Here is an 18,265-nt window from a genome sequence, read left to right on the forward strand (position 1 = left end):
TAGGTTCTAATGTCTTGTGTAGAGTTGAATGAATAAATAAAAATCAATTAGACATTCCAAGCATAGAGAAAATGTTCCTTCTGATACCTCTTTACAGGGCACATAGACCGTCACAGTAAATCCTATCCCTTGCAAGCCTTCCCTTGTACCATTTTATTTTCACTCTTCCACTCTACAAGTGTTCACACACACCAGGACATTCATGTTCCAGGACTGCTCTGACTCACCTTGATGTGTTTCAGGTCAACATGTTTTCTCCTGTGCCTACCACTGGAGTCCAGACTCCATTTTTCTCAGCAGGGTCATTATTTGGAAAAGATTACTGACTCCTTTGATTATTGTAGGTCATACCTTGCTATCTGAGTCAATGATCTGATTTATCTAGTTTTGGCATATTGGAAGGATCAGATTGATTGGATAGATATCAAATATTTGCTTTAAATTAGCCTATGTAGGTGTCTTCACAGGCCAAGGAAATGCCCTACCCAGCATCTCTTTTAATTTTTTCATAAGTAAAGGTTCACTATAACAGTTTGTAAAATTACTTAAATATGGGGGCAGTTTAGGACCATCTCCTATCTAAGAAAATGCTACAAATCACTGTTAGACAATTCAGTTCTTTGTAAATATAATGTGGAGACAAACTTCTCCATAGAGCAAGTCTTCATGGTGGAAAGTATATAAGCCAAAATTTAAGTTTGGTATTGCCTCCACCATTCCAAATAGTTATTTTAATTATTTTATCTAGCTTTTCATTGTTTCTGTCATTCCAGGATGGTAGCAGAAAAATTGAGTCTTTTTTTGCATGTATCTTAGATACAATTTACACCCTGCAGCAGGCATTTCTATGAGAAACTGGATCGCACGTTCAAATGGATGAGGCTTATATAAAATGTTTTATTTCTGGGGCCTTAAAAATAATATAGTGGATAGGGCTTTTGCCTTGTATGTAGCCAACCCAAGTTCAATCCTGAGCATCCCATATGGTCCCCTGAGCCTACCAAGACTAATACCTGAAGGCAGAGTCAAGAGTAACCTGAGCACTGCCAGGTGTGGGCCAAAAGCCAAAAAAAAATTATTTCTAATACAGGTAATAGAATTTGGTTAGAACATGTCCATCACTAGGAATTAAGCTTAATTTGGTCTGGAGTCAATATCTAACTGTATGTAATTGAGAACACCATAAATCCTGCATACCCAAAGTTCAGTCCTTCAGCACCGTGGGCATAAGTGATATTTTCTTAATGAGAATATCTTCCAAGTCCAATAATTTCCCCATAATTAACTTCTTGGCATGCTAGTTTTCTTCTTTGCTTTCCAGTAGCACCTTGGAAAACTAGAAAAGTACATTTTTGCCTGTTGCGAAAGCAATTTCTGTCTTCTCTGGATATCATCTAGCTCCCTTCATTCAAGTTCAACTGTATCTTTTGGGATAGTAAAGTAAATGCCTTAAAGAGTAGGTAGGGTATATTGTTATTCTATGTAGCATTTTCTGTTTTGGGTAAAGCCTTTGAGACACAGGTCATACCCTGTCTCTACAGGTATAAGATTATGTGGAAATTCATGAAATGCTCCTTCATAGGACTTTGTCATGAGACAAAGACTTTTGGAGCCCCAGAAATGACTCAGTGCCTAAAGTACTTCCTTGCAGGCATGAGGCCCAAAGTTTGACTTCTGGTGTCCCTTAGATGCACACAGTGAGGTCCCTACATCTCTTCTGTCTGGGACCCTTGACATATGATGTTCGATCTCAGGTGTACAGCCAGGTGAGTGTGAGTGCTGCAATGTGTGACCACCAGCAAGCACTAAACCTCATGTGCATCCCCTCCTCATTATCAAAACAGCAAAGAAAATAGACGAAGAACAAAGAAAAGAGGACAAAGTTGTAACATGAATGTGTTCGGCAGCACCTGGCCTTGATTCTGGAGTAGAAATCCATTGACTGGCCATTGGATCCTGTCACTTTGTCACCATGTTAAGTCAGTAGCTTAGTAGTGTTTCTGTTTTTTATTATTCCTCCCATTGGGTGGCTAACGTCATAATATTTTTGTTTTCTGCAGGCATGAAACCAGATTTAAGCAACGCATGCTGGAGCTGACAGACACAAACAACATTGCCTACTTATTTCTCTCGGCTGCCAACAGATGGCTGGAGGTCAGAACGGTACGTTCGTTGCATGATTTTGAAATGGAGACTAAAGGAGAGGCCTGATGCAAAGGGGGAGAGAACTATAAAGTTAGCCTGCTTTGGAAACTCGGCTCAAACTTCATATTTTCTGCCCTTGAAAATAGCTCTAGTTTGTTTATATTACAGATGAAATTGTCTTCATGTTTTAGCTAATGGCAAGACAAATAGCCAGCAAAAGCAAAAATTCATCTTGTGATCATTAGTCTCTAGATTACATAAGTTAATGGAATGGCAAATATTTGTATAACTTCAACATTTATTTTTTCCAAAAGAACAAATTTGATACGTGAACAGATGCATTCATCTCCTCCACTGAACCAGATAGGTCTGGAGAAAAGCAACTTCTTATGCTATAATTCAGTGGAAGATCCAGTGGGCACCAAATGTTAAAAATGAAAAAAAATTAATCCTCTGATTCCTATGAAATAGAAACAAAGGAGCAAGACACAGGTTTTGGTGGGGTACTGACTTAAAAAGTTAATGTGTGTCCCAATTCCTCCCTCTTAAAAATAAGTATAAGGGCATATATTGTATGGATTTAGAATTTAAAATAAATAGTATAGACCCCTGTTTACATTAAATATGCATTTTAATTAAAGATGCAGTAAATTAAATATGAATTTTAATGGCACAAGCCATAGTAGTGGGATTAAAGTGATTGCTTTGAATACGCTAATCACAATTTGATTCCTGGTACTGCATAGTCTCCGAATACCAGCAGGAAATAGAACTGAACCAATGGGTATGCTTAAATCACTCTCCAAAAGTGAAATATGCATTTGAATAGAAATGGGGTTTGTTTGTTTGTTTTGGCTCTCCACTCAGAAATTGCTCCTGGGTTGGGGGACCATTTGTGATGCCAGGGATCCATCCTGGGTCAGCCAAGTGCAAAGTAAATGCCCTATCACTGTGCTACCACTTTGGTCCTGAATAGAAATGGTTTTGAAGAAAGAAAGGAATAAAAATGATACCAGCCCCAGTAAGTAAGTGATTGTCAGTCAATTATCAGGAATAGGAAGGAGACAAAGGAGACAGAGGGAAATACAAACTGGTCTGCTTAATTTACAATAGGAATGGGTGACTTTGGTGGTGAGTTTGAGATAAGAAAAGATTATCTGTGCTATTTTAAGAGCCTCTCTCTTGCTGCTTCAGCAAACAAGCATCCCTAGCACAAACAGGCTTTCTTTCAATACTCCACATATCTAAAAGGGCAGATAGAAAATTGAAAGTTGACATGGCATGGTGCAACTACAGGACCCAAACTTAAAATTTCAGTTGTGGATGAGAGAATGAAGGTTGATCTTGCCCCTCCTCCCAGCTTTAGTTGTCATGGTGTCTGTCTAGTGAGCATAACTCTCTACCATAATAAAAATATTAATGTAGAGAGTACCTAGTAATATAGCAATATGTCTTACACATTTTAAAGAGATGCTTTGCCTGTTGAACAAGAAACACCTTCCAGATAGCCGTGGATTGGGTAGGACAGTATCTTATGCCCTGAAGATTCTTCAGACAAACACTATATTTGTTCTCCTAGCCAGGAGGTAAAATAACAATGTCTTTAGATTGCCAAAAATGGATGGTGGGGAGTAAATCATAGTCAGCAGTTTCAAATGTTTTCCTTTTATTTGACTAAAAATCCAGTCCTTTAAACTCACATGAAAGAGTATGAAGACTTAATTTTATGTTCATTGTATAAAAAAATAATCTTATTTTTAGGAGGACTACAGAAGTGTCTCAAAAGGCTGGGCACAGACACTGCAGGTGGGAGCCTTGGGCTTGATCACTGGGACTACATGGTCCTTTAAGGATTGCTTGGGAGTAGCTAATTCTGTGGATGTGTCCTCAGAAAACAAATGGAAAAAATACAATTTTGATCCTCCTATAGAAAATGAAAACACTAATATTTGAAATAGAAACTGCTATTCATTCTATACCTTTCTACAACAGTACCAAAGACATCCATTACTACATCTTTTCCATGCATTATAATTTTTGAGTTGCACTGTCTGGTCTTACTACCAAGATAAGCCATTTAAAATCTAGAAGCACATTCATTGCAAAGTTCTAAAAGTATCTGCTGGCAGAAGAAGTGAAAGTCTCAAGTCCTCTGTGTTCAGATTGTATGTCTTGTGGTATTTAAGTCAGTAAATTTGTGTGTTTGAATACATCTGTGTACCCACACATTCCCTCTAAATATTGACACTGCTTAAAGCTAAAGCTTAAAGATGTGCTCCCTCTGTTTTTCTGGGAAATGAAAAGTTTCCCTTTTATTCCAGTGCCCTTGAGTAAAAATGTTGTAATCTAAAAGTTGTGTGGGAAGAAGCAGATTACCCCCAGTGGGAAGTCAACATTAGACAGTGGCTTCATGAGGACTTCACCCACCACTGGAGACAAGTGTATTTTGGGCCAGAAAGCTGAATGTTGTGATACAATTCCTCAGAGACCAGGGTGTGATATGCTCTTTAACCCCCACAGCTGGACACAGTCTCCCTTATAAGTCATTACTGTTTTTTAAGGTAACAGAAACTTGTGGCTGGAGAAATACTACAGTGGGTAGGCACTTGCCTTGCAAAGGGCCAACCCATATTTTAATTCTTTCACAATGCATATGGCCCCCTGAACCCTGCCAGAAGTGATCCTTGAGTGTAGAGCCTGGCAGTGGCCCAGAAATTTAACAAAAACAAAATAAAAGTAGCAAACATTTGGCTTGGGGACTCAGCATTTATATTTATCCACAGTACCCACAATTTACCTTTCTTTTCAATTTTGCTTAAAGCAAAGATTAGTAAAGTTCCCAAAGCAGAGAAACAATAAAGTAACAGGACAAGGAGGGTTGCCTGGTACAAGCTAAGTCAAGGGAGAGCGCTGGGATATTCTGATCCAGATTGGGGATGGATCTGATTCATGGACTCAGCACCTTGATAGAGAGATGAGAGGAACATTGTTTTCTCTGCCCTTTTTTTCCATTCCCTATTCTAGTTTCCCAAAAACAATGTCACTATAATTCTTCTGACAAAACCTCAAGAAGAAATGCAGAATAAAGGCACCATATGTTGTTGAATTTAACCCTAACTTTAACCCTTGATCCAAATTAATATCAACTTGACTTGATACTCTAATTTAAAAGATATAAATATATAAGTTCATAAATATAATATATGCATGTAATAAGTCTTATTTCTTTCCCTTGTCATGTGAAGTAAAAGTTTGGCCAATCCCAAGTTATTTCCTTCTTTGAGCAGAGTATTCCCTATGGAGGACTTGGCCCTACCCACCATGTTCATTTCATACTTATTTTGAATTAGAAAAAATAATAAAATAAAAGGTCACAACACACTCAAATCAAGAAAGAACAAGAATCTGAGAAGATAAATGAATTTGGCTGGCAGACCACCGGGCGTCTCTGGCAGCAGAAGGCCTGTTTTTCTGCTGAGGACCAAGGAAAGGGATGGGGGGCCCCTTTTGTGCTAAGCCTAAGCTCTGAACACTGCTGACGTCCCTTTGCTCAGCTCGGCTCTTTTCTTCATCCCTTTGCACTAAACAATCCCAGTTCTTTGGCATTGGTGTTTCCATTTGCGAACATTGTGTAACTCTATCTCAAGGATGTCTTTCCAAGGTTTTGTCTTGCTGTGTGGTAAATGGGATAAAAGAAAATTCACATCACAAAAGCCAAAGCCAAAAAGGCCTTGAGAATGAAAAGACTGAAGTGTAAGGTTTTGAGGGTGAACTTGACTCCGGGGCTATGTGTGAAGCAAGCACTGAGTTTTTATGTACACGACTCCTGTACACAAAGATTATTGATCTTGCTCTTCTGAGGTCTACCTACATTCTCCTAAACACATATGATTCCTTAGTTGGGTTCTTCTAGGACCATGTGAAAGAGAGAGATGATGTAAAAACTATTCATGGGTGAGTCTGCTAAGTGGAAATCTCCATTTTTATAGATCCCACAGAGAGTTTGAGGCTCAGAATTCCTTGATTGTTTACCATGTCTGCTTAGACATGGCCTTCTGGAGAAGGGGGTCAAGTTCACAAACTAAATGAGACAAACCTCACCACTCACAACAGAAAATATCACAGGATTGGCCTGTGTTTGTAAATGAGTCAGACATATATGTGGCAACTTCTATTTCCTCTGCTCAGTCTACTTCTTCTGCATCTTACATGGTTTTCTACCACTAGAATGATTGGGTGTTTAAGGAACAGTTTTCAATGCCTCCAGCCTCAGCAGCAGAGGACACATGGCCAGTATCCTTGGGGTGATGTCTCTACCATGTGGGTTATTTGAACCATCTGCTGCTCCTAGTTTAATATATTGCCTTTCAATCATTTTTACAGAGGAAATGGAAGAAGGAGTGAATTCAGGGTCGCTTGGTCTTTCATGAACTTTCCTAAGATTAATTATGGTCAATGAATTGAACGTGCCATGAAACCAGCATCTCCACAAAGGCTAGAGCAGATTTAACTGTCAATACATTGAGCCTAAGGGTCATTGGTCAGGGATAACTTTGGTGAGAGAGAGATACGTGGATGGTTTGGAAAGTTAGAAGAGTGATGTGAAAAACTGTGAGTTGGGCTCTAATTATCCAACCATAAATTGGGCTATACATCTACATCTACATATACATATATATGAATTAATTTTTAGTCCTCTTTAGTTCACCACAGCTCAATTATGTTAAGAGAACATCTGTAAGTAGAATTTAATGAGATCCATTAGCACAGCATATTCAGCCTCCTCAAACAGTGCTTGTCAGCTCACAGATGTGCTAAAAAAGCTACTAACTGGGAACCTGGAGAGGGGCTAAATACTAAAGAATTGGTCCACTCAGGTTTTGCAGATTTGGGGAGAATAAAGCAACAAAGAGAGAAGCACAGGAGGAAGACAGAAGAAGAAAAATGGGCAAGGGGCTCTGATATATTCATTTAGCACTACCCTATGCAATTATGTGATTTTGCTCTGAACTCCCTCAATTAACACTAGACACAAAAGAAATTCCCATTTTCTTCTGATTAAGATAAAAATCCTAGTGAGATACTCCCTAAACTTTGCTCAGGCCTTAGAAAAATAATTTTTGAGTGATGATAATAATCTGGAAAGCAGTTGAAAAGTTGGTGTAAGGAGTTCATATGAACTGTACCTCATTTTTTAAACCAAAGTATAGGAATATTATAATGATAAATAAGTGGACATTTTTATGTATAGTAAACTGAAGACATTCGCACTCATTGGTATTTAAGTTTAGTATGTTTCAGCTTTTGAAATGGCTACATTGCGTGAACATTTTGCTATGCTTATGCTTTAAAAGCTTTTTTGCTAAGGTGTGAAAAACAACTCAATATTTATTTACATATATTTTGGCATATTTTATTTTCTAAAATAACAACTAAATAATAATAATGTCTAATAATCATAGTGAAAACTATGAAAATAGTTTATAAATTACCCAGGGAGAGCAGAGATGTCCATTCACTCACTGGTCAGCTCTTTCCATCTGACCCTTTTTTATAAATAATTTTTTTTTGGTTTTTGGGTCACACCCGGTAGCACTGAGTGGTTATGCCTGACTCTACACTCAGAAATCGTTCCTGGCAGGCTCGGGGGACCATATGAGATGCCGGATTCGAACCACCGTCCTTCTGCATGCTAGGCCAATGCCCTGCTTCCATGCTATCTCTCCGGCCCCATATAAATAAATTTTAATTGAATCACTGTGAGATACAGTTACAAAGGTGTACATGGTTGAGCTTTAGTCATTCAATGTGCAATACCCATCCCTTCATCAGTGCACATTTTCTGCCACCAATTTCCCTTCTGCAATCCCCCTAGCCCTCTCCCCTGCTTGCTCTATGACAGACATTTTTTTCTTCTCTTTCTTTTTTTTTCTTTTAGACACTCTGGTTTTCAATATTATTACCCATTATCAATTTCATGACCCCATGACTCTATTATCAGAATAAGGCTACCATTCATTATTACAAGTAACTCCAGAACCCATTTCAAACTATAAAGATTCCACATTAAGTAAACTTAATGGCAAGGGAGAACAGATAGAAGGGACCAAGAGTACATAAAATTTTGCATTTCCTTCCTAATACTTAAGTAGATGATAAAATATTAATAATGTATGCTAGGGGTTGAACCCAGAACCTAGAGCCTCAAAGGTGCCTGTTCTCTACAACTGAGCCACATCTTGGCTCTGTTTGCACATTTATATTGCCTGCTTTCTAATCTCTTTTTATTTAAACTCAATAATATCTTGTTTCAAAGTCTTAGATATGGCTGTATTAACTGTAGGCTTATTGGCTTGGTTCAATTGAACAGTGTTTATTGAGTCTTTTCCAAAACCGAGAGAATAAAATAATAATAATTCAACGCTGAAAGATCATGCTTGCCTACTTCAGAGTGTTGTTCACTTGAGAGAAGCAAAAAACCCCTAACACTTAGGCATAGCAATGTTTTCTAAGAAATACTGGTTTGGTTTACACTTCTAAGTCTGGAATTAGAAGACTTGGACTTGTTACAGAACTTCTTATCAACAATGAGTCTTTGACATTTTTTTACATCTTTTGAGGGGGAGGAGAGACATACCGACAGCGCTCAGGGGTTACTCCTGGCTCTGCACTCAGAAATCACTCCTGGCACGCTTGGTGGATGCCAGGGATTGAACCCAAGTCAGAAGCATCTCTGAGCTATTATAGCCTAGTAGCCTCTTAATGAAGTAACCATTGGGGCCAGAGTAATAGTACAGTGGGTAGGGTACTTGCCTTGTATGTGGCTGATCTCCAGTTCTATCTCTGGAATCTCATATTGTCCCCTAAGCATTGCCAGGAATAATCCTAAATGCAGAAGCAGTAGTAACCTCTGAGAACCAAAGAATCTGGCCTAAAGTAACTTTGTCTTTGTTTTATTTGGTCTTATTAGGTTTTAGGGGGAGTGATGGAGTCACAATAGTGATCCTCAGAGCTACTCTTGACTTCACTCAGGATCACTTCTGTAAGAAACCAGAGGACCATATAGGGAGATGGGCATTGAACCTTAGGTTAGTTTCATGCAAGAAAACCACCCTACATGCTATCTCTGCATGTCCTTACATGTATACCCTACACCTCTGGTCCCTTACAGGAATAACTTGTATGGAACAGCCCACCTGTCTCATTTTCTCAGTACTAAATCCCCACATCCTTCTGAAACCTGTCACATTTCTGGATACTTTGATGACTTCAGAAAGCTGTAGGTTTGGGTTTGGGTTTCTATTCCTACCCATTCTGTTCTGGAAGAAGTCTACTTATTGTCATGTGAACTTATTGCAGCAGAAATGCAGAGCTCACCAAAATGCAAATCCTGTGCACTACTATGTGGAGACTGTCTCAGTCCCTGCCACAATTCCCTAGTACTGCTTCCATATCTCTCCTCCCATGTGCTCCTCGCCAGCTATACTGGCCTTTGCAAACTCCAGACACATTCTCCTGAGCATCTTTCAACTTGCTTATTTCCTTCTCTTCCTGATAGGCTTGGTCCTAACTCTTCACTTAATATGGTTGTTTTCATACATGAATCAGGCTTCTTGTATAAGGACTTGAGGGAGAGCATTTCAGACAGACTCATTGGTTGAAACAAGGTTTGTTTCCCCAAGATTGGCAGGATAAGCAGGAAAGAGTTCTCTACATGTCAGAGAAGGTAGGCTCTTGAGTAGCCACTTTCGAACATCTTTCTTTTTAAGTCATCAGAGTCTACATCATTTTTAAGTACAAAGAAGGTCTTGATAATCCCAAACATGGAAATGATATCTAATTCACAAACTTAAAGGATGAATAAATGTATGGATAGAGGATGAATGAATTCATAAATAAAAGGAGGAATGCAATTCTTCTTTCTAATACTGGGAAAAGGCTAATAAGTGAGTGAAGGTGGTTAAGAGAAATGAAGTCCTGGCTGTTTATGATCTAAGACATTTCTCAGAAGTCAAATGGTATATTCCCAGACCTCAAGCCAGGAGTAGCCTGTTAGAAGTAACATCTGGAACTTGTCATAGAAACTCTTTGAATCTCTCACTTAGAAGAAAAGATACTAAGATAGCAAACTTACAGCTTTGAAAGTATTATTACACTTACTCAAGAAGAATGAAAAAAACTCATACTGCTGTAAAAATTTTAGAGTATTGGGGGAGTGTGTTGGTGATAATAAAACATAAATAAGTAGCCCAGACTGGGTGAATATAGCATCCATGTAGTGTTTGTTTCAAATTAAGGGGAAAAATACATATGATTGGGATATAACATGTTGTTAACAAATGGATATATAGTCTAAGTAGCAAGCAAAGAAGTATTTACTACCTCGAAGGAATTTGCTGTGCCAGGAATTAGTTCTTCATGATAATTTCTTTTTATCTTCCCCATAGAGAGCACAGGAATCAATGGGAAATTAAATTTTAACATCTGTTTTCAACTTTGATGTTTTATGATGCACACAAACTTTTAAGCTTGCTTCAAGCATCTGAAAATGATCCAGAAGAAAGGTGGAATACTAATAAATGGGTTTAGCTAACTGATATTTAACATCTTTATCGCTTTCAAGATCCCTATGCACTGGGTGTCAACTCTATTTTCCTAAGAAGGAACTAAGTCATCAAGGCATTAAAAATTACCCAAAGTCACTTGGCAGCAGTTGGCAAAGCCAGCATTTAAGTTCCTATCTGATTCAAGTCTAAAGTTTTTTTCCCCTCACCAAGTTTTATCTTTAAAGATGTCAGCTCCATGTTGAATCTTTGGATCAAAGAAGCAGTAAAGTGCATATATGAGTTGGTCTGAGAAATAACTGCCTCTGACTCTAGTATCTTTGCCTATACATAACCTTCACTAAAGTCTTAGAACCTCACTGTGCATTTTGTTTTCTTGTTTTGGGGAGGGTTGTTTACTTGTTTTAAGTCACATCTAATGGTGCTGAAAGGTTACTCTTGGCTCCATGCTCAAAATTAATCCTGGCAGGTTCAGGGTATCATATGGTATGTCAGGGATTGAAATGAGATCAGCTGTATGTAAGGCAAATGCCTTATTCACTGTGCAATTGCTTCAGCCTCTTGTTGATAATATTAGAGAGTGTCCATGACTGATAGTCTCCTTATTTCTGGGACATGAAGCATTACTCATTTTTTTAATCACTTTCTCAAATGGCAAGGCATCATAATACACTAAAATACTGGGAAGTGAGAATGGAAGAAAATGGCATAAAATGGGCAAATATGTCCTATTCTTCCTTTAAGTTTCCAGCATACCTTGGAGACTTTTGGGATTTTAAAAGGAGTAGTCATTGGAATTGCCATAGGAAGATGACTCAAAGGACTAGAGCACCAGCCTGGCAGAGGCTGCAGAGGACCCAAACTTGAACCCTGGCACCACATAGTCCCTTCAGCACCCCTGGGTTGAAGCATTGATTCATAAGAGATATAAATTTAGCCTAGGAATTACTGGGAGTGGTTTTTGCATCTTCTGGGCACTTCATGGGATTCCTGCCTGGCCCCCAGAAAGTTTATAATTGAGTTATAGACAATTCAAATCCTCTGAAAACATTTGCATGTATCTAATTACATAGGGAATATGATGATACTGCAATCCGTACTGTCCCAGACTCTTAGCATAAAACTGACACAAAATTCAAATACAGATCCCAACAAGTTAAACAGAGACCAATTTCTACAGGGGCTTACTGCATCTGTCACAACTCTAGACTAAGTGGGCATAACATTTCAGGTAGAAATCAAGTCCAAAATATTTGTCTGTCTGGCCAACAAAGTGCAGCAGAAAGTTTGGGTGAGGAGTATGGGGGAAACAAAATCTGTGTTTGATGTTGTTTGTACCATCAAATGCACTTGAACTTCTGGAAAAGTTTTTGGCTCTCTATCTCCTTATATGCATGAATATGAGACCCTTGTATCATACTCATTCCATCTCTAAGGTAGTGTTCATTCTTTCTTGTCTTGATAAGTCTTCCTGGGAAACATATCAGAATGTACAGCAATGGGGTATGTTTTCTATTTTAATTTCTCTAAGTTAATTGTGATTTTTGGTTTCAGACTTTGAGAAAAATATCTTAACCTATTTATTTTTTCCTTTTTAGGATTATTTGGGAGCATGCATTGTCCTCACTGCTTCCATTGCATCAATTAGTGGGTCTTCCAACTCAGGATTGGTAGGATTAGGTCTGCTATATGCACTTACGGTAGGTTTGGCTGAAAATCTTCTTTGGTGTAATGTTGAATGTACATTAATGAATGTTACAGGAAAAGTCTGAAATCCTGACAAGATTACATAATGCAAATATTTATCAATTTGGGGCTAAATTCAGCTTTGTAGGACAGCTTGGATTTACTTCTGAGAGCATGAACCAGATTGTTTTTAACTCCTCAAACCTTATGACTATATTATTAGAGATCCCTGACCTGATCCCTTACCCCATTTCTGGCCCCTTAAAAATACTTTGGAGACATAAAATGCATAAAAATGAGAAAAGGGCAAATAGAAGGACCCACAACTATCTTTCTTTTAGGGAAACCAGATGAAGATTGATTAAACAATGACATTTGAGACTGTTGGATAAGAGCAAAGGTCTTCTTAGCCAACATGGGTCTATGTCATCTTCTCTGGCCTTGATATCTAGTAACACTTAAAGATGTGTGCTTTTTACTATATACTGTGTGAAAGTAATCAGATATCCAAGATTACAACTACTATTTTAATATCAATGTGTTTATTTTGTTGTCACCTAACACAGATAACCAATTATTTGAACTGGGTTGTGAGGAACTTGGCTGACTTGGAAGTCCAGATGGGGGCAGTGAAAAAAGTGAACAGTTTCTTGACTATGGAGTCTGAAAACTATGAAGGCACAATGGGTATTGTTCTGAATATTATTGCATATCACTTGAATATTTTAAACCAATATTTATTATAGCTCATTGCTTTTGTTTTCCACTCCAGTTTAAAGAATCCCCTATCAACCTCACTTTTTTGTTTATGTTCTCCTGAAAATATAGGGCTATTTAGGCCTGAAAAATTTAAATATGCAGTACAAATAAATATTATTTACAAATATCAAAAAATAATTATTATATATTTGCATTTGATTACACTAACCAGTGACATACAATTTGATTGATTGAATCCTTTGACCTTTAAAACTTAGATGTCAAGAAATTTGGATATCAGGGGCTGAAGTGATAACAGAGCGATAGGATGTTGATGTTTTCCTTGCATTGCAACCCACCCGGGACAGACCTGGGTTCAATCCTCAGCATCCCATATGATCCCTGAGCCTCCTAAGAATGATTTCTGAGTGTAGAGCCAGAAGTAACCCCTGAGCACCACCGGTGTAGCACAAAACCACAAACAAACAGAAAAACAAAAAATATTGCATTTCAAAATATTGATTGAGATATAGCTTTGTTAGCATAAAACAGGCTGGAAACTTAGTACTGAGAACAGAGTTATCTCAACTGTTACACTTGTGCTTCAGATGCTTAAATCCTCTAAGAAATATATAAATTTAAGGAAAAAATTCAGATTGCAGTTAGATAAGACCATCGTTTCACTCTTGCCCATTTACCAGTTATCTCATTTCTCATCATCCACCCATATTTTTTTCTTCCTGCCTATACACACGCGAAACTTCCCTTCCTTCTTTGTTGCTCTTACCAATGTTGCATGTATTGCAAACATGTGCCTTCATACTTCATTATTTGAGATTCTTCTCAAATATCCTCTTTGTCCCCTTTAAGTCCCCTAGAACATGGAGCTCCTTGCCCACCTGAATTGACTTCTATCATGTCATGGTCCTTTCAGGTATAGGTGTTGACTCTGTAAACAATAACTTGGCATCACATGAGTTGAAACAGCTCTTTACACCACACTTCTTACATTTTAATCACTGGTATTTGATGACCAACTTTTGGACCAAATGATTCCATTCACAAACAATTTTGATTAGTATTCAGTTCCAGAATGCTTAAGAGGCAAATTGTTTGTTAATATCTTCTTAAAATTTAAATTTTATTTTAAACGTAATAAATTAAGAGGCTCTTGAATGTGATTTTAATTTAAAAAATAAGGAGCTCACCACAAAGAGTGATGAGTGCAGTTAGAGAAATAACTACACTGAGAACTATCATAAAATGTAAATGAATGAGTGAAGTAGAAAGACTGTCTAGAATACAGGCAGGGGTGGGGTGGGGAGGAGGGAGACTTGGGATATTGGTGATGGGAATGTTGCACTGGTGAAGGGGGGTGTTCTTTACATGACTGAAACCCAACTACGATCATATTTGTAATCAAGGTTTTTAAATAAAGATACCAAAGAAAATAAAATTAATTTGTTCAGTATTACTTTATATTTAGAGAATATATATGTATATGTACATGTATAGACATTTATCTGTTTTCTCCCCTCCCTTTTCTTATTCTCTCTCCCCACGCCCTGTTCTCACCCTCCCACACACTCCCAGATATTTCCCAAGTTCCAGAGCATTGGCCACAGGAAGGGGAGATCAAGATTCATGATCTGTGTGTCAGATATGAAAATAATCTCAAACCTGTTCTTAAACATGTCAAAGCTTACATCAAACCTGGGCAAAAGGTATGAAACTCATTGCCATTTGATTCATTACAAATTAAACCTCTGAACACCTGCTCCATTTTCACTGAAGCTCTTAGGAAATCCTCCCTGGTACTCTGTAAGACTCACATCATAATACCTTCCCTAGAGAGAAAAGGTAGCACAGGATCAGGATAAAGTATGAAGTCTCTAGATTATATCGCCACTCATAATCTTCCATTGAAGATGGGAAGGGTCAATATTTTTCAAAAGTTCTGGCTCCTGACAAAACTAGATAATTCCCTTGAGAATACTTGAATTTATACTAGGTCTAGTCTCAAACTAGTTTATTTTAGTTATTATGAAGAGAGCTAGTAAGCACTAAAATTAAATAAAAGAACTTGATCTACTTTTGTTAGGAAATTCTCACTTCTAAAATAATATGGAAAATTGGAAAAGAGAATGAGGAATTGCAGTTTCACTGTGTTCTGTCAACCCAGTTAGCATGCTTTTACCCATTCCATGTCCTTTGTCCATGCCCTTCCCTGAGCATTGCTTCTTTTTCAGGTGGGAATCTGTGGCCGCACTGGTAGTGGAAAGTCTTCACTGTCTCTGGCTTTCTTCCGAATGGTCGACATATTTGATGGTGAGTTAGTTGCAAACCAATTTTTCCACTGGCTCTCGTGTTCAAAAATGCAACAAGAAAGTATTTAATCCTGCAAAAACAAAACCAAATATTTATGAGGACTCTGTATCTTACAATGCATGGTTTGAGGCAGGTATCCCAGAAAAACATTCCGGATGGAAAGAAAGAATGTAGAATTGGAAAAATAAAATTATTAGCCATGAACTCATCTCTAGAGATTGTTGCTTAAAAAATATTGGGCCAGAACTTTGGTTTAACAAGTGGGGAGGGAGCTGGCCTCGCACATAAACAATCAGGATTAGAATGCCAACATCACATATGGTCCCCTGAGCACTACCAGAAGTGATCCCTGATACAGAGCCAAAAGTAAGACTTGAGCACAACTGGGTACAACACAAAGAAACAAAACTCTTTGGGGGAAAATATCTCCAAAACCTATGTTACATGCTTAGTGAGAATTAATATCTTTATTTAAACACCTTGATTACAAATATGACTGTAGTTGGGTTTCAGTCATGTAAAGAACACCCCTTTCACCAGTGCAAAATTCCCATCACCAATGTACCAAATCTCCCTCTTCCCCACCCCACCCCCACCTGTACTCCAGACATGTTTCCTACTTCCGTCATTCATTCACATTGTTATGATAGTTCTCAATGCAGTTATTTCTCTAACTGCACTCAACACTCCTTGTGGTGAGCTTCATGTCGTGAGCTGGACCTTCCAGCCTTCTTCTCTTTTGTCTCTGAGAATTATTGCAAAAATGTCTTTGATTTTTCTTAAAACCCATAGATGAGTGAGACTATTCTGCATCTAACTCTCTCCTTCACATAGTGATGTTTTATTGCTTAAATAGGAAGTTTTATCTTCTAAATTTCAACCCTGCACTAGAAAGTAATTTCAGTTTGTTGACAAATATTTTGCATGTAATTTTCCTACATGCTTGTCATTTTTGTTCTTCCTTAACAGGGAAGATTGTCATTGACGGAATAGATATTTCAAAACTCCCACTGCACACTCTCCGTTCGAGGCTCTCAATCATTCTGCAGGATCCAATTCTCTTCAGTGGATCTATTAGGTAAGTGATGAGTTAGACAGAAATTTAGGTACAAAAGAGATTTGCCCTTTGCTTCTGTTTGGGAGTTTCTCAGAACAGTTTCTTGGGTGAGAAGAAGTGAGGTCATCTTGATGACAGCATTAAATCTCCTGTCTTTAATGCTTAAATGGAAAATATTTTGCTTAAGAAATCCAAGAATGGTGAAATTAAACTACGAATAGCAATTGCTGAGCACTCCCTCATGCCTCAAGAGCTCCTCCCTTCCAATTTAATGCTACAAAAGCCAATTTTCTCTCTGTCACAGGGACAGGGACTCTTGGCTGGTGTGTACAAAAATTTTTTCCTCAAAGAGTTGCTGTCTTTTCTCAAGCCCCTATCTCAGCAGATACCACGCTTGACTTATTTCTAAATTTCACTTCAACCCCAGATATCACAACTTTTTTCCCAACTAACTTGCTTTTAAGGACAATAAAAATGACGGGTGGGATAGAGAATGGACCACTATAACAATAATAGTTGGAAATTATCACTCTGGATAAAACTGGAAATTGAAAGAAAATAAAGTAGTCTGCATGATGCCTCTTCTATATTGCAAACAAAAGTGCTTAAAAGGAAAAGAGATAGAAGAAAAGTGCCTGCCATAGAGGCATGCTGGAGTTAGGAGTTTGGTGGGAAGACAAGAGCCTGGTGAAATTAGTGGCAGAAATGAACACTGATGAAGGGATAGGTGTTGGAACATTGTACGACTGAAACTTAACTATAAATTACTTTTTAACTCTATATCTCATGCTGGTTTAATTTTAAAAGTTGCTTTTGAGGGGCCAGAATGATAGCACAGCAGGTAGAGCATTTGCCTTGCATATGGCCAACTCAGGTTCAATCCCAGGCATCTCATTTCCCAAGTTTGTCAGGAGTAATTTCTGAGCACAGAAATAGAACTAACCTGAGAGCTGCCAGGTATGGCTCAAAAATAAATAAATAATTTGCTTTTAAGAAGCTGTTTCCACCATGTCCTTGCTGAGATAAGGTTTCCCATTGTGCACAAAGTGGGCAAAACAGTGTTATCTACTTTATAACTTCCAGTAACTTTAATTTATGTGGCCCTAATCAGTTATCAACTCACTGTTCTATAATCCATACTATTATTTTCATCTTACAGGTGAGGGTCCTGAATTCAGAGCACTTGACCTAGTTCACCCACTTAATAAAATGTAGGACTATGAATCCATATCTACATGTGGTCATCCACCTATTCCCACTGACTCACTTCATCAATTCCCGGTTCTCCTTTGTTCTTTTATCATCTCCACTTAATTACAAGAAATATTTTCCACTTCCTTAACGATTAATTCTGTATTCAAGAGAAAATGTATGCATAACTGTTAACATTTCATCTCTAAAATTATTTTATTTTATTTTATTCAAGTTATTTAGCAATCCCTTGCTGAATTTAAATCTCTGCACATACTTATTGTGAATACGAATGCTATAATAGGTACAGCATAACACATCTAAAATTGCTTTCTATGGAGATGGAGAGAGAGTACAGCAGGCATAGCACTTACCTTGCATGTTACAATCTGATTTGATCCTTGACACTAAGTGTGATCCCCAAGAGTGATTCATAATTACAGAGTCAGTAGTAAGACTGAGGACTACCAGGTTTGGCAAACAAAATAAAACAAAACAAAACAAAAAACTCTCTAAAATAGTATTCCATGTTCCCATGTGGGTTTATGTATTTAGTAGCAATTCAGTAGGAATATTTTCATAGATACTGTTCAAG

The 18,265-nt window shown here is 37.8% G+C and overlaps 1 protein-coding gene across 2 annotated transcripts in view; it reads left to right on the forward strand.

Moving 5' to 3' along the window:
- Positions 1-18,265, forward strand: part of ABCC9 (ATP binding cassette subfamily C member 9) — a 117,241-nt gene that overhangs the window by 88,373 nt on the left and 10,603 nt on the right. For both annotated transcript variants that reach the window (XM_049783877.1, XM_049783878.1), the window contains exons 29-34: positions 2,061-2,163; positions 12,308-12,409; positions 12,962-13,082; positions 14,688-14,818; positions 15,344-15,422; positions 16,392-16,500. In XM_049783877.1, the coding sequence (XP_049639834.1) occupies positions 2,061-2,163; positions 12,308-12,409; positions 12,962-13,082; positions 14,688-14,818; positions 15,344-15,422; positions 16,392-16,500 (645 nt within the window). The remainder of the gene's footprint in view (positions 1-2,060; positions 2,164-12,307; positions 12,410-12,961; positions 13,083-14,687; positions 14,819-15,343; positions 15,423-16,391; positions 16,501-18,265) is intronic.

The sequence above is a fragment of the Suncus etruscus genome, chromosome 11, assembly GCF_024139225.1.
Source record: "Suncus etruscus isolate mSunEtr1 chromosome 11, mSunEtr1.pri.cur, whole genome shotgun sequence".
Classification (NCBI taxonomy): domain Eukaryota; kingdom Metazoa; phylum Chordata; class Mammalia; order Eulipotyphla; family Soricidae; genus Suncus; species Suncus etruscus.